We start from the raw sequence: 16,541 nt of genomic DNA on the forward strand, positions 1-16,541 counted from the left end.
GTTGACTGCATTGTCAACCCCATGAGTGTTGGGCCACATTCCAGTCATAAAACAAAATCCAGGCTTTTTTCTTTGCATTGGACTATTCCTTTTCTGTCTTCCTTAGTGATTGGTATATAACTTTTCCATAGAAAAGATTTGGTAGCTGGCTCTGCAAAAATATCTTGTCAATGTTTGCCTGGGCTTTTTATGAAAATCGCATGCATGTTTAAAAGTCTGCCCATTTCCAAAGATTCTTCACTGCTAAAGACTTTCTTACTGGGGAGAAAGGAGGGGGGGTATAAATGAAGGAAATAAATGCATAAACTATCTGAGTGTTCTCTTGAAGCAACCAATATCTTGTAGTGGAAATGCTGCACTAGCAACTGATAGTATTCACACTAGATGCTGGATTCTTCCCAGCCAGTCGCCTGCCACTGTAGGGGATTCAGTTCCGCAGTGGCAGTTCACTGTGAAATCCAGTTTATCTGTTTGATTCAAGCCTTAATTCCAGGGACCCCTGGTGATGTAGACAGTCTGACTATTCAGCTTCTGACTGACTGGGCGTGTGGTTCATGTTTCTTCTGTAACGCTCTGTCCTTCCTTCTATGCTGTGGTGTATGAGATAGCATCGGCACTTGAGTATGAAGTGTACAGGGAGTAATTAAATCTGTGTGCAATCGGGTATGTTGGGTGCAGAAGTATTTAACACAGAAGATAGCTATCAGAGTCTAAAGTGGAATTCAAATGTGGATGCAGTCTTAACTTCTAATTCTACTCAGCCTCATGTATTTCAGATTTTCCCCCTATTGTGTTGGAATTCCTGTTAAAACGAGTGCCTGCTTTGGCAAGCTGATCGCATCGCGGTTCATTTGCTTATCAGGATCTTTCACACAGTCTTTCAGAGCTGCATTCGGTGTCCCTTTGGAGTTGGAGCAGTTACCTTTGGGGGGTTTCTACACTTTAAAATTCCTTTCTTGTCTTTCCTCCGCACCAAAACCCAGAGGCCACTGCTGGGAACCCCCTTCTTGAACACGAGTGCTGGATATGGTTGCCATGGCAAACGAAGGAGCCAGCTCTCCGCAGTAGCAGCATAAAGCTCATGAACCGTGACTGAACCATAAATGTACCAGTATGTCTACCCATAGTGTTATGTATATTTGGGAGCGTATACAAGACATGAAGGGAAAACAGCCGCCTCCTTCCACAAAAATCCATTTCCATTGGCAGGCAAATTACTGTGTGTATGTGTGTCCCTAGGCAATTATATGTTCTGATTAAATTCATGCTGCTGCCACTCCCCTGATTCCCCCACCCCCCAATAGATGGCTGTGAAGATGACAGAAACCGATGCCCCGGGATCTGTGCTCTTATCCCTCTTCTAGAGCTGCATTTAAAATAATAAGAACCAAAAGAACCTTAATTGCCCCACCCCTGTCTGTTTGTGCACCCCCAGCTGCTCCATTTATCTCAGTTGCTGCTAGCCTGTTCTTCTTCCTGCTAAACTACAAAGCTCTTGGTGACTAGATTCAAGCTGCAGCCCTCCCCATGTACATTGTATCTCTCCCCCCCCCACACAAACACTTAGTATGTGTGCTTCAGTCCCATCTGTTGGTTCTACCCAACTAAATAGATCGTTACAGTTGCGAGTAACATTACCATGGATAATAGCTCACTTGTGGTATGAATAGCCTGAATATGTGAGATAAACTCTTCTGCGTACAGAAGTTGTTCCTTTTCTGGGCACCTGGAAATAGTTTTTATCATAGGTAACTGTGACTGTTCATTAGCACATGCTTAAGTATTGATCATTGGTGAGCCTGGGTGCTGTCCCAAAAGCCTTTTCCCTCTTTCTACCAGGCCCTGTAGATTCTGAGGCCACTGCTGGATTAGCTGGACAGCTTTCTTGTCCACTTCCTGCCTCCCTTACCTGCTCTGTAGAGCCCACTTGTGTGCTAGGAAGGTGTGTGAGGATATTGCTAATCAGCCTCTTGTGCAAATAGGTTGTCCAAACTATACCTGAGAATGTTAATTGAGTTGGATCCTTCTAAGTCAGTTGAAGACTGGCTGGCCTTATGAGTATAGGGTGGGAAAAGGAAGCAGTTGTAGAGTCGCCCAGAGAACCACTGTGTAGGAAAAAGAGTGCTGCAAAGATAGTGGCTACATCTGTACTTGTCTACCAAAATATATAGGAAAAGATGCCGCAGAGAAATATAAAATACGCTGTATGTATCCAGAGTGTAGTCTTGTGATCTGTAAGTACAATTCACACAGGGTGAACTCTGAAGTCCTCCTGCTTTTGATAGGACTTTGCAGGGGGAGTAGGAGTGGGAAACTGTGACTTTATTCTTCTTTGTAGCAGGTATATTGCTTCTGTGGCAGCATGAAAAGAGGAAGACCCAACAAGAGATGGATTGACTCCATCAAGGAAGCCACAGCCCTCAGTATGCAAGATCTGAGCAAGGCTGTCAAAGATAGGACATTTTGGAGGACATTGATTCATAGGGTTGCCGTGAGTTGGAAGCGACTTGACAGCACTTAACACACACACATTGCTTCTGGTGGAATGGAGATGGAAAAGTCTTATTGGCATGGGTTGCTGTGACATGTGTGAATAAAGGAAAACTTTGGACTAACTTGAAGTGGCCTCCTGATGTGAGTAGGATGTTTTCTCTGAGTGTTGCTCTACTTTTTCTGATTTCGAGCTTATGTATTACCTCTTTGAATTGCTCATATTTCTGTTTATGAGGGGCAACAAATGCCACTGTGGGGCAGAAGTGAGGAGCTACTGAGCTTTCAGGGAAATTTAAAGCTAACTTGTTGCAACTGGTGATGGCTTTCCCTTCATTTTCTCTGAATTTCCTATTGTCTATCTGTCCATCATTTTTGAACAGATGACCTTAACTTTGCTCCTGTAGCTGTTCAGAGTCAGTGGGTCAGCATCATACCCACTGCCCAGTGAATACACTCTCCTAAAATTGGGAAAGTATTGAGGGTCATTCCATATGCCTAAACACGTAATTCTAAGGGCCTACATGTTTCACTAAATGTGCAGTTAATGCCACAATAGCATCGACATATTCAGATTCACCCTACTTATCTATTAGGATTTACCTGTGTCTTGATATAAAAACATTCTACATTTTCTTACCAGAAGCAGCCCGTGATATGTAGTGGAGGCAGGGAAATTAATTTGGAGGACATAGACAGGTTTTAATAGAAATTATGGAGGCAAGTGGAGTTAGTTGCATGTTCAGCATAACATTTGGGTCGAAGGTAATGGGAACGCAGAGAGGTGACATAAATTCAAAATGGCAGTTTTCTGTCCTTGTCGTGCTGCTGCTGTCCAGTGATTTCAGAGTTGGTGCCGACAGCGTCTTCATATTAAGAGGCCACTTTGAAAGACCTTCAGAATTTGTAAAATTGTGAGCATTTTTATGCTTCCATAGCTAGGGTGATTGACTTCTATCTACTATATATACTGTTTTGGCATATTGAGGGGTTTCTTTAGAGTGCAATAGTCTCTTCCCCCCCCCCCCCGGTTTTTAGAATATAGGGCACCCACCAGTCCTGCTGTCCCTTTAGTTTTCATGTTTTTGCACGGTATACTCCATGTCCTGTGCGGGATCTTAGGGAATTCCGCAGGGCCTGTAAAACGGAAATATTCCGCCAGGCCTATAGTTGAGGGCAGCTACGGTTTTGTCATCGGGGCTGGCCTCCCAACCCCCCCCCCTACTTTTTCCTTATGCTGTTCCATCTAAAATGGGGAGAACCCAAACTGTTCTTTTACTCTGCGGGGGTCTCTGTGCCTTAATATTGAGCACCATCTGTTCAAATCTGTTTCTATGTTCCCTATTTAATTTTAATGCATACCTGATGAAATGGGGTTGTTAAGTGGTTTTATTGATAAATGTCATTGTGGTCTTATTGTTTTGTTGTATTAGTATGGACGATGTTAACTGCCCTGAGCCTGGCCTTGGTTGGGGATCGAGGGCGGTATAAAAATTAAATAAAATATGACAATAGACCAGCAAACATTTTGGGGGAGAGAGAGGTTGATTCTTCTGACTTCTTAGAAGTTATAGGAAAAGTGTCCCTGGCCATCGCATCGTACAAGTTGTTACTGGTGGGGAGTTCTGAAAGCACACTCATTTGCTGCTTGCTTTTTTCTTTTCAACTTCCTAGTAAGCACATCCAGTCACATCCTTTTTGGGGTTAGAAATATTTTTAATCTTGCACTTCCTGCGTTTCTACTCAATTGTGCTTGCAGGTATTTTCCCTCTTCCTGCAGTGGCTTGCGGCTCACCTTTAAGGCATTCTTCAGCAACTTTATGAAATATGGGTCAGCAAGGATTAGCTGCTGTAAGCAGGAACTGTATAATTTTATCCTAGGATGTATATTTTTATATTTTATGCTGACCTTTGGCTGTAATAAAGATGATGATCTTAAAAAAATGCAAATATGGGTCTTAGCAAAGAGATTAGAATCCTGGGTACTGTATACTGTTTGTGGGCTTTTGGGGTGTGCGTTATGTGTTGACAATAATACATGGTTGTCATGCTGTGAAGATAGTAGTTGTGCAAACTACCATCAGTATTAAGGCTGAGTACGTGGCCACCCATCTCTTTACAGTATGCCTTCTTTTCTAAGTGGCAAAAAACCTCAAAATACTGCTTCTGACATACCTAGAACAAACACTGTGGGAGCAAGGACTGATAGCTCTTTAAATTTACAAAATCCTTCATAAACTGCCCTCACAACTGTTTTGAGACAGATCATTATAATTCCGTTTTATAGTTGATGCTATAAAAGGTAGAGAAAAGTTGGCTAGAGCAGCACAGTGAAGGATGGGTCAATCACAGCTCTCACACCCAAGTTGAACTTGTTTGTTTAATGCCCTGCCTTTCTCCCCAGTGGGGAGCCAAAGTGGCTTGCATTATCCTCCTCCTCCTCCTCCACTTTATCCTCACAATGACCCTATGAATTAGGTTAAGCTTGAATGTATGCACCTAGGCCAAGGTCCCCTAGCAAGCTTCCACGACAGAACGGGATCTGAACTTGGGTCTACTAGATCCTATTCCAACACTCTAATATAGGGGTGTCGAGCTCAATTGCTATGAGGGCTGGTTATGACACAAATGTGACTTGGTCGGGCTGGGCCATGCCTAGCCAGCCTTGATTGAGTGTGTGTGTGGCTGCCTCAGCTGGCTCGCGGGCCAGATAACAGCTCTCAAGGGGCCGGATCCAGCCCCCCGGGCCTTGTGTTTGACACCTCTGCTCTAATACAATGCTGCAAAGGCAAGACTAGCTTGAGAGCCAGGGTGGTAGAGCATTAGATTAAGGTGAGATGAGAGACTTGGGCTCACCCCCCCCCCCGGTTTTGTATGTAGCTCACTGAGTGTCTCTGAGCCAGTTACATGCTTCACCTTACCTACTTCACAGGGCAATTAATCGTAAGGATGAAATGGAGGAGGGGAAGGGTGAGGAAAAAAATACATTTGCCTGTCTTTCTTATGCTGGGTCCCTACCTGCTGTGTGGGCAGCGGTCGTATACTATTGTCACATCTGCCTGTGCTATGGCTCCCTGGTGTGCTAAAGCCACCTGTCCAGCAAGGTTGTTTAGCTGAAATGATCTGTGTCGGCAGCACTGTATGCCTAAGTTGTTTGCCTGTCTAGTACTCCATTTTAAATTGGGCCTTGGAGGTGTAATATTCTAAAACTCTCTCCTTGGAACAAACTGATCTCCTTTAATGACAGTTGAATCGACTTGAAGCATCTCAGTGTTTTATTTTAGCTGTTATTTAGTGGGAACCGGAAAATATTTGTGCACCCTTTATATTGTTTGAAAGGGGAGGGATTTGCTGTGGCTTGGTTTTGTGGTAGCCCAGCATAAGCAGGAAAGGCAAATGTATTTTTTCTCACTCTTCCTGGTAGGGGCTTAGTGAAACAAAGATGATTCTGTCCTCCACCATTTTATCCTTAAAACCACATTGTGAAGTAGGTGCAAGCTAAGAGGTTGACTGGCCCATAGTCACTCAGCAAGCTATATGGCAGAGAGGGGATATGAACCAAGGTCTACTTGGTCCCGAATAGATTTCTGGCTTCATTTCTTCTGTGTAGGATAGTACTGAGTTGAAAGGCCTCAGGTTCCAGGGGGAAGCTCACAGAGTGGGGGTGGGACCATCTCCCACCCTGTTCCTCCTGAATCTTCTCTGCTCCCTAGTTCATTCAGCATGACATACTTGAGCAGAGGCACTCATTCGAGAAGGCAGTGAATTCTTCCCATGCCAAGGAAGCAACACTGACAATATTTAGGAGGGGGAGGAAGAGACAAGTGCTCGACTGTTTTACTGATGTAGCCCAAGGACAGCTGAGATTCCCAAGCTCTGAAGTTGAAGAGCTATTCTGTTAGATCCAGTCAAGGCTCTGCGTGCACTGTGCTGGAAAACTCTGAATTTTGCTTCGAGGTAACACAGATTCAGTGACACGAAAGAATTATACAAATGTGTAGAGGTGTGCTTGCTCTTAATTCTGCTAGCTATGCGGAGAGATGAATACCTATACAGAGCAATGAAGACTCTTCTCCCCCAGGCCTTAATATGCTTTGAGTTCAGCAAGCAGTGGCTTCATTTGCAACATCCCTGTGCAGTCATGAGGACTAGAAACTTTATGGAGTGGTTGGGGATTAAGAGAAAGCTGAAATGCCTGGGAATCTGCACCAGATAGACTTTGCAATTGTGCTGTGTGTGCCTCGCAACTGCACCAAAGTCTCCTTTGACCTTAGTTTTTGCAAGGTTAAATTATTTGCAAGAAAGAAACTCTCATCATGCGCTAGAGCAAAGAGTGGCCCTTTAGGAAGGAAATTACATGGGAAAATGTCTCCAAGTTAAGATCAGGGAAGCTGCCTTCTCTTAAACTTGGTCACCGCTTCTCAAAAACTCCGATTTACATGGCTTATCTGTTCATTCTTTTTCTATAGTAGCTAATCCAGTCATTTTAACTCAAAAATCCTCATGCAAGCATGACAAAATATTTATTTTTTAACTATTTCTATGCCTTGGATCCCATGTTGAGAGAGAGGTGGAGGCATACAAATCACTAGTAAAACAAAGTGGTAAAACTAATTAAAAACTTTAATATAATTGTAAGAACAGCTTAAAAGCAGGTCAGGGACAGCACAATGACGGGGGTTACCATGGAATGGACTACAACAGAAAAGGAAGAAACTAAGGAAGGGGCGGGGGAACTTGCATCAGGCAGAGGAGACAGATTTTGCCTGGTGTCCAAAAGATAACATTGAATGTGCCAAGCAGATCTCATTTGGGAGTGCCGAAAAGGCAGGAGGTTTTTCCCCCAGTATTGGGAACAGAGGACTGTGCCATCTTGTGTCAGGGAGCAAAGGGCGTGTAGAGAGGGGCATCCTTTCTGCAATAACTTTTTCAACCCAATTATGCTACTGTGATTTGTTATAGGTTGCTTTGGAGTGTGTATGTATGTGGTGGGGGGGAGAGGATATTTCCCTTGCAGTAGACATTGCCTCTACCTCTTCTGTGCTGCCAGGCACTCTTGAAGTAGTAAAAAAAAGTTATTTTCCAGAACTTGATTCTACCCAATGAACAGCTAGCTGGATTTCTTGGGAGGACCTGGTTGAAGTGCCTTCTCTGCCATAGATGACCACCACCTCTCAAAATAAATTTTTCGCACACTAAGATTTTTTTTGTATGTTAATGGTTTCGGTTGGCTGACCTGCCCTCTCCCTTCTCTCTGCCCCTCTCCCCCATTATAGAATCAAATTTCCCAATCAAGCATTCTGGATAAATTTGTGTTAAATGTGTGTAAATTATTGTAGCTAGATGGTATCTGTTCATAGTTTAGTTTTCTGTTGTGGCATAGAGGAGTTGTTGGAGGAGGGGGCTGGGAGAATGTGTAGAAACCTAACCACTGTATGTCCTTAGGTAAGATCCTTCTGGTTCCTTTGCTTGTCTTCTCCACTCTTGACCAATTCCTTACAGCAGGTTAATGGTTTAAATGCTAGCCTTTCTGAAAGATACATTTCTACTGCAAAATGTGCTAAGGAATGCGTTCCATGCCTTTGACTCTGTGTGTCTGAAGGGTAAACATGTTTACCTTTTTTCTAGATTAGTGCTTGTAATGAATCCTTTATCAGCCAGATAAGCCCCGATAAATTTGTGCCAGTTCTCCATTAAGCCTGTCTGATTTTTTTAAGCTCTTCTGAAAGAAGGGATTCCTTCCACTTTTGGTGCTCTTGGAAGCAAAGCCAGTGACCCCATAAAACTTGCAGTGGATTTGCAACAGAACCCCAAGATGCAAGATGGAAATCTCATGAAACTAATCTCTGAATTTGTCCAATTTAGAATGAGAAAGTAACAGTTTCTTGTTTTGTAAACTTGAGTTCTTGGGCCAGGGCTGCATTTAGCGAAGGGAACACACTAAAGTTTTTGACTGGCTTGACATAAAACGTCAGAAGATGAAAATAGAAGTTGCCCACATTGTACTAAACAAACGGAAAGTTTTATAATGTGAGCTTAAACAGTTATTTGTCTGTTACTCTCTGGAAACAGAAGAAATTTTTGAGAGCTTAAAATACACATTCCAGTGATGAAAGGGTGGCAGTAATTTGGCTATTCAGTTCATTATAGTATTTCAATATCACAAGCGTGACCGAATCCAGTGGGGTTTCTTCTGAATAAACTTAATAGGAGCAGCCTACAAGTGTCATAGCAAATATAGAGAAAACGCTATTCTGAACTAATATTAATTTTAATATATCCCATCTCAGTAAATAATGTATCCTTCAAAAATCTGACCTCTTATTTCTCTAATCAGTTTCTGAAAGAGCCATTGTTTCTGATTGTGAACTTTTTGAACTTTGTGGAATTAAAAAAAATACAAATAATGAAAGTTTTGCATGAACTAAGAGAAGCTTCTTGACTTTCACATAGCACACTTCATGAAATACAAGTGAAACTATCCTTCTGATGCCCTCAGAGAGATAAGTTGTGAACAGTGGGTTAAATGACAGTTTGTTCCTTACATTGTGCATTTTCTACCACTTGTCAATTTTTCACTTGATGCAGCAGATGGAAGAATCTGTGCTATGGCAAGTGAGAAGCTAGAGGCTCTTTTACTATGTTATAAGGGCTGTATGCTTGGGAAGGCTCCAAGTTTGTGCCCAAAACCTGTTGCTTTATATTCTGTAACTTTGGAAGTATTTTTTCCCCAGCTTGATGTCTAAAGAGTTGCTTGTTTGGCAATCCAGCAAATGCAGCAGTAATGGTACCTTTGGGCTTAATGGATCTAGCAGCTTTGCAGCTGTTTAATTGTATATAGCCATATTAGTTTAAACACTACATTTAACAGACGAACAAAACACTTTTCAAGAGAGAATGCTGCATACGTTTCCTCATTCCCCTCTCCCAATTTTAATTTTTTAGCAGAATGAGGGAGAAATTCTTACACTCTCCTCTAGGCAATTGCATAACTGGCTGCTGCCCGGTTTCTTTGCTTATCTTAGGAGCCAGTGTGGTGCAGTGGTTAAGAGAAGTGGTTTGGAGCGGTGGAGTCTGATCTGGAGAACTGGGTTTGATTTCCCACTCCTCCACATGAGCGGCGGAGGCTAATCTGGTGAACTGGATTTGTTTCCCCACTCCTACACATGAAACCAGCTGGGTGACCTCAGGCAAGTTACAGCTCTGTTAGAGCTCTGTCAGCCCCACCTACCTCACAGGGGAAGGGAAGGTGGGTGGGGAAGGGAAGGTGATTGTAAGCCGGTTTGAGTCTGCCTTAAGTGGTAGAGAAAGTCGGCATATAAAAACCAACTCTTCTTCTTCATGTGTACATATGACTGCTAAATTTGAATTCTTCTCAGTGAGCTAACCCATAATGGATTTGTTCATGTATGTATTTATATCCCACTTTTCTCTAGGACAAGTGGGGCCTTAAAACATATGGGGTTCTTGGGTGGGGTGTTTACACACTAGGATCATATTCTCCATGAGTTTTATTCTTTCATTTCTAGCTCGCACTTATTGCTGAGACTCAAGGCGGATTACCCAATTAATACAATGTAATAGGAGCAGTGTAAAAGAATAAACAGTGCAATAAAACTGGAGAGAATGCACTATAAAACTCTGTCGTAGACATTCAAGCAGGATTACGAAATTGGAGGATAATGCACTAAAACAGTAGAATATATACAGTGGACTTAAGTAACAGGTGCTTAAGATTTCAGGCCTTAACTGCAATCTTGTTCCCTTTAGAAAAATCCAGACAGTTCCATTGTACACATTCTCCAGTATGGGCGCCTACCTGACTTTGGTAGGTAGGGCATTCCTCCCATTGGGGAGCCAGAGCCACAACCGAGAATGCATGGGTACAGGCAGCTGTTGGTCTTACCCATTTGCGGGGGAGGGGGGCAGCCTGAACCAATCCATTGGGGTTGCATGGGAAAGTCAGAACTTTCCTTTGTATTTTCCAATAATTCCTTGTATCCCTCCATTTACTGGAAGGAACTGCCACCAAGACACTTCACAGAAAGCAAACATCTGTGTTTTCAAACAGATGAAAACATCTAGAGAGCAGCTGGATGGAGCCCATGAACAACTTGGAAGCATGTTCATGGTGACAACAAGTAGACAATTGGAATGGCCAGAAGTGGTGTTAATTGTGTGTGTGTGTGTTTTGCTGACTGAACCAGATTAAGGACGGCCACTTAACTCTGCCTCTTTTCTTCCCTTTGCAGACACTACCCGAAGCAGTCCTTCACCATGGTCGCAGACACTCCAGAGAACCTGCGCCTGAAGCAGCAGAGCGAGCTTCAGAGTCAAGTAAGGCTCTTTATGTTCTTTTTCATGTTGGCTATATTTTGTCAATTATAACTGGTTTCATATGGTGGGCTCCTTCAAATGACCAGCCCCAAAGAGGATATTAGTAAAAATGCAAGCTCTTTTAATATAAACTTGCTGCTTCCATGTGGAGAAGGAAGGCTGCTAAACAATTGCCAGAGGAAACGAAATTAACAAAGCTAAAATGACATTAACAAGCTATGACAGGCATCCACCCTACAAGCAGAAGATGTTTATGATACAATAATTGAGGGCCATCAACTCAACAGAGCACATAAAAACAGTTGAGAAATGTGCAGAGGTGGAAGGAGTTACACATTAAACAAACCAGATACCACCTGCTTAAGAGAAGGAGCACACGTTGTGAAGTATGCAGTAAGTAGGTGAGCAAACAATTTGTGATGAAGAATGCCAAGCAGAATCTGGAATACTGTAGAAAAGATGGAGATGAGAGATGAATCTTTCAATGCAGGCAGGGATAAGGTGTCAAGGGAGCGGGGCAACTGGAGCAAGAAACTCCATTCCTTGAACAAGGAGCTGCTTCCAGTAGCTTGCAGTTCCTTCTTTCTCCAGCTTAAGGGCCTCCCCTTGTCTCTCAAAATCCTGCTTCCCCATATCCTTGTGTGATGTGGCGGCAACTTTGATACACCATTTTAATCTTTTTTTATCTGTAAATGGAAAGAATGTCCTACTTCATAGGGTTGTTGAAAGGGTGGATGAAATGACTATGTAGTTCTCTTGGTGCTAAATAAGGTTACCTGTCCACCCCACTCACCTCGCAACCCTCAGAGGTAAGTCCCACTTGTAAAAGACCTGAGACCCTGGAGAGCTACTGCCAGTCTGAGCAGACAATACTGACTTTGATGGACCGAGGGTCTGACTCAGTATAAGGCAGCTCCATGTGGAAGGTGACATAACAGTGTTGATGGGATTGCAGCCTTAATTATTGAGCCTTCAAACTTATGCTGCCTAGATCCCTTCGCAGAGGAAAAATGTGGAAGCTAAAATGAAGCATGAACATATGTTGCCAGCTGCATGTCCCTACTTTTTGGAGGGCTTCTGCATGATGATGTGCTCATTTTAGGCACAATTCATAGTTCTCCCAGGGCTTTCTGTTTCGCAGCAGAGAGCAAAAAAGCAAAAAAAAACCCTCCTAAAAAAACCCTTTGATGCAGGAAAAGTGCAGGATAGCGGTAGGCCAAGTATCTGTGTGAATCCTATGGCTTTCTGCAGCCAATTGGGGGGGGGGGAGACAGTTAAGCTCCATCTTCAAAACGGCGGTGATAGTCTCCATGTTCTACTTCTTAAGTCCTTTAACAGGCTCTTAGCTGTGTGGAGGTACTGCTTTGTGCTCTGGCTCAGCTGTAAAAACAGAAAGGGGGTGTTGCAACCATTCACACCAGAGAGTTATCGCAGATGCATCCGTTAACTGCTGATTGGCTTTATGGAACAGTGCTTTTTTACAAATGGAAATGTGTTCCTCGAACAAAAACAAGAGTAGCAGAAAATGTTTGAGAACTTCTAGTTATCCTGTTTAAGATATCAATAAATACTTGGACTTGGTGAGGCAAGTGGTTCATCATGGCCACTGCCCTCTAGCTTGACTAGCTCCCACAGTGGTCTTTTCCATTTTCCAGCCTTGCTGTTTTGCTTCGTCACAGGAGATGCCAAGAAGGAAGGCTTGGACCTTGCTTATGCAAAGCAGCTTACACTTAAAGATTAATGGTCTTTGAGCAAGGAGAGCTACAGTGGGAGGAGACAGAAGAGGGAAGATTTATTCTCCCTGGATAGGTGGGGAAAGTGCAGACATGAAGACCCATGTGAACACAAATAGGTTTCATAATGGAAGGTTCAGGCAGAGAGAATTGTACAGGGTCGTCTTCTTTTCCTCTGAAGGATATCATAAACTTTTTTCTTACTTGCCTGGGAATCATCACAAGCCAGAATGGTTCTGTTGGAGAAAGGGCAAGAAGCTATGTAATGTGTACAAATTTGAGATCTCTCTTTGACCACGGAATTTGCTGCTTTGGAAGAGAGATGGTGTGAAGTTCTAGATGCACACCCTGCATTCATTTCTGGCTACACTTTTGAAATGCTGCCTTTTGTCAGGCTGCCTTGCTCAGTGGCTCCCTGACTTGCACAAATGTATCCTGGCCTTTTTTTTTTTTTTGTAGCTCTTTCTACTTCTGCTGCTTTTTTTTTTTTTTGTGGTGTAAGGAAATGCAGTTGTTTGGGCCCCTAAGCCTTTGTGTGCTGCTCTAGCCCCCAAGCCGGGTTAATCATTAGGCAGGTAAGTAAGCAGGGTTCCACTGTGGTTTCGCTGTATGACATTATTCATCAGCCACTACTTCTCTTCCCTCAAGATTTGCTGCTTTACCAAAGCCTAACCACACCTTGCCTGTACCTCTGGCGTTTGTTGCTTTCTGTCTCACTAATTTTCAGCTGAGACCTCTCCCTCTCCCAGGCAAGCAACCCTTTCTTGCCCATCTGTAGGTGGGAAACAGGCTAGTTGGGCCTGACTTAGGTTTTCCTGGGGTGTCAGTTGCTTTTATAGCTTGAGATTCGAAAACTAGATTTGGGAAAGTCAGGTAGGTGCTACGCTATTCACCCTACAGGGCCCTACAGTATGGTGAATAAAACCAGGAACAAATACTAGTATTCTGAATAAACAAGGAGCATTTACTTAAGAGGTATTCATTAACAAAGTAGTATTACTATTAGGCTTCAAATACATAGACTAATAGTTACAAATGTGAGTTTGGTACTGCATTCAGGTGGAGAAGGTTGGAATATTCCCTGCGATTATTATGAATGTAGCTTCTGAATAGCCAAAACTCTTCCAGCAAGCACAGATTCTGGCACTGGAAGCTGTTAGGCTAGTTTACTGGATTTGTTCAACAACCTTTACAAAATCAAGATCCCAGGACCATGTTCTTGCATCAAGGTAGTAAGTCTTTACAAGGGATACCTAAACTTTACTTAGGAAAGAATATATTTCTGAGGAGACTCAGTCACACGCCTATTCCTGATACCCCAGAAAAAGGGAGGAGGCCCTGATGCCGCATCTGGTTGCTGGAGGGCTCTGTGGAAAACGCTTCACATTGAATCTGGTTCCTTGACAGAACTTGGTGAAATGGTCCAACCTCATCTTGAGAGCAGACGTTTTATCCTCCTTGAGGCTGGGGAGGGGGCTTTCTCCCATTCCTCACTGGCTTGAGTCCAGTTACTTGCTTTTTTTCAAAGTCCAGTAGGTGGTGCTGATACATCAGACAGCTGTTGTCAGAGGAGGGAAAAAACCAGTCAGGTGACAAAAATATTTCACCGTTATCATCTTGGGAGTCCACCACTCTTAAGCGACTGCACACAGTCTTGGAATATTTGTGTGTGTGGCTATGTGGGGAAATATAAATACTACAAGAGAAAATCCAGACTTGAATTTAGCCTCAAGTTAGGGAAAACTGTTTCCCATGAACTATAGGCAGAAGCTTCATTTTCCAGAAAATAGATTTATGGTAGAGATTGTATCATTAATAACATTGTTCTGACTGCTGGAGTTCCCATGTATTAAGACCAACACTCTACTTGAGTATAGGTGGATTTAAGAGGTTGCAATGATGTAGATAACAGATGTTTCTGGTATATTGTTAAGGAATTGGTTCTGTACTTAAGTGAAGGCATGGTTTAGTCAAGAAGAAGGATAAAAGACAGCTTAACATTCACATTCCTAAGTAACTTATAAGAGGCGCATTTATTTCACGCTAAGGTTATCATGCCTGATTCACTATGTCTGGTGGTAGCATGTTTTCAAGCGTTTCTTCACTCTGAAGGGCACACTTGCTATGTTCTTTTAAAGATGTGATTCTACCTTTTCCCCTTCTCCTTGTTCCTTCTTCCTGTCCCTATTCCTTGGAGGACCTGGGACTTTCTCGGTCGATGTTCATCTCCCGAGTATCACCTTAGACCATCCTCACCATCAAGGATATTCTTGTCATTTCTAAGAAGCGGTTATGGAGTTAGAACGCCACCTTGTTAATCTAAACTGGACAATTGGTTTAAAATTGTATGTTTTAATCTTTCATTTATATTGTAATACGTTGTGAGTTGTTATTGTTGGAAGCTGTCCTGAGCCTGTCCTTGCTGGGAAAGGGCAGGGTATAAGTTAAAAAAATTTTTTAAAAAAATTGTGCTTCTAGATGTGCTGTATTTTGGGCAGCTTTGCTTTCAAGATCGAAACCTTACCATTGGTTCCTCTTTGCTCAGTCAGAGGGCTAGCTGCCTTTTTTGCCTTCCAAGTGCAGGAATGTCTCAGTGGACACCAGTACATTCAGTGTTGCAGATCCCTTGGCATTGCACTGGAGAAAGGAGGTAACCCAGGAGCCAGTCGTCCTCCAGTTCTATTGTTGCATAGCTGTGTAGGTGATTTGAGAGACAAGCAGGCGGCCAGCTTGACTGGAGAGCTGCCTGATTAGAGGCCCTCTGTATAGGAGCTCTGTTCTTCCGAAGAAGGCTGTGCCACTCTTCTCCCATTCTAGGAGATCTGGGTTTTGAGTTCCACATTTGTGTCCCAGTTGTGGTGGTTTCACGAGATGGAGCGTTAAAAGAAAACACCAGGATATTTTAGGGAGGCCCTTGTCTAGGAAGCCTAACAATGATCCAGAAGCACCTCCTGCCCTGGATGTCCAAAGTCAACTCCTAGTGGGAACAGGGTTGGTATTAAAATGCTGTGAATGAAGCCTCTTCTTAGTGTGTCTGTTACCTACAGATGTCAAACACTGTAAATTCATGGGGAGCTTAACATTTTTTGTCTGTGAGAATAGTGTAAAGTCTGCTGACCCATTTAAGATGGGCACGTAGCTTTGGATTGGGTAGCATCAAACATACTCCCCCATCCTTCCTAACTAGGATGATAGAATTAAGCTATTAGATAAACACAACGCAAGATACTGCTGTTCCTCAGCTGCCAGCTCATAGCCCCATCTGCCTCTCTGAGCCCTTTTCTTCCTCTTCCATTACATGTGGTCCTCATATCTTTCCCTAATGTCCTTGGTAGACATGAAAGCCCCTTTTCCTATTTCCATAGTTTGTTGTGAAGCATGAATGTGTGTGTTGGGAAGCAGGCAGCTTCCACGAGCAGGGGTGTGTAGGATGAACAGCCCCTGAAGGGCTTGGGAGGGCTGGCTTCGCTTGCAGTTGGAATAACACTTAAGGCATTGTGGTGATTGGGGGCAAATGGCTCCAGATTTGCTTTTTGCATGAGGAAAGAACACTTGGCCATTGGGGCAAGGCATGCCAAAAACTGCTCTGGACAGCTCGTGCCGGGGAGGTAAGAATAGAAACTTTGCCTTGCACATTGTACTATCTGGTAGCTCTTGGAGCTGATAGTTAGACCATCCCCAAGAGCATCTGGGATTGAGGCCACCACGCTAAAGGCCTCCCACGTGCCTCAGAGGTCTGGCTTTTTATTTTGAGATGCTGAGAAGGCGTAGCTAGTTCCGATTGCTTGCTGGAAGTACACAATTAACTTCTGTGTGAGTAAACAAGCCCTCTAGGTGGGCTAATTTTAATGCCTGCAGCCCACAACTTACCATGGAATAAGAGGGCTTACTTCCTGTCATTTTGCTTCCTTGAATGACTAAAATAACATCTTGGAGGAGGCAGCAGGAAAAACTTTGAAGTGGGGCAGCACCTTGGACTTG

At 43.3% G+C, this 16,541-nt stretch overlaps 1 protein-coding gene across 1 annotated transcript in view; it reads left to right on the forward strand.

Moving 5' to 3' along the window:
• Window positions 1-16,541, forward strand: part of LASP1 (LIM and SH3 protein 1) — a 279,531-nt gene that overhangs the window by 246,704 nt on the left and 16,286 nt on the right. The window contains exon 4 of the mRNA XM_056863255.1: window positions 10,743-10,827. Coding sequence (XP_056719233.1) covers window positions 10,743-10,827 — 85 coding nt within the window. The remainder of the gene's footprint in view (window positions 1-10,742; window positions 10,828-16,541) is intronic.

This window comes from Euleptes europaea, chromosome 18, assembly GCF_029931775.1.
Source record: "Euleptes europaea isolate rEulEur1 chromosome 18, rEulEur1.hap1, whole genome shotgun sequence".
NCBI lineage: Eukaryota > Metazoa > Chordata > Lepidosauria > Squamata > Sphaerodactylidae > Euleptes > Euleptes europaea.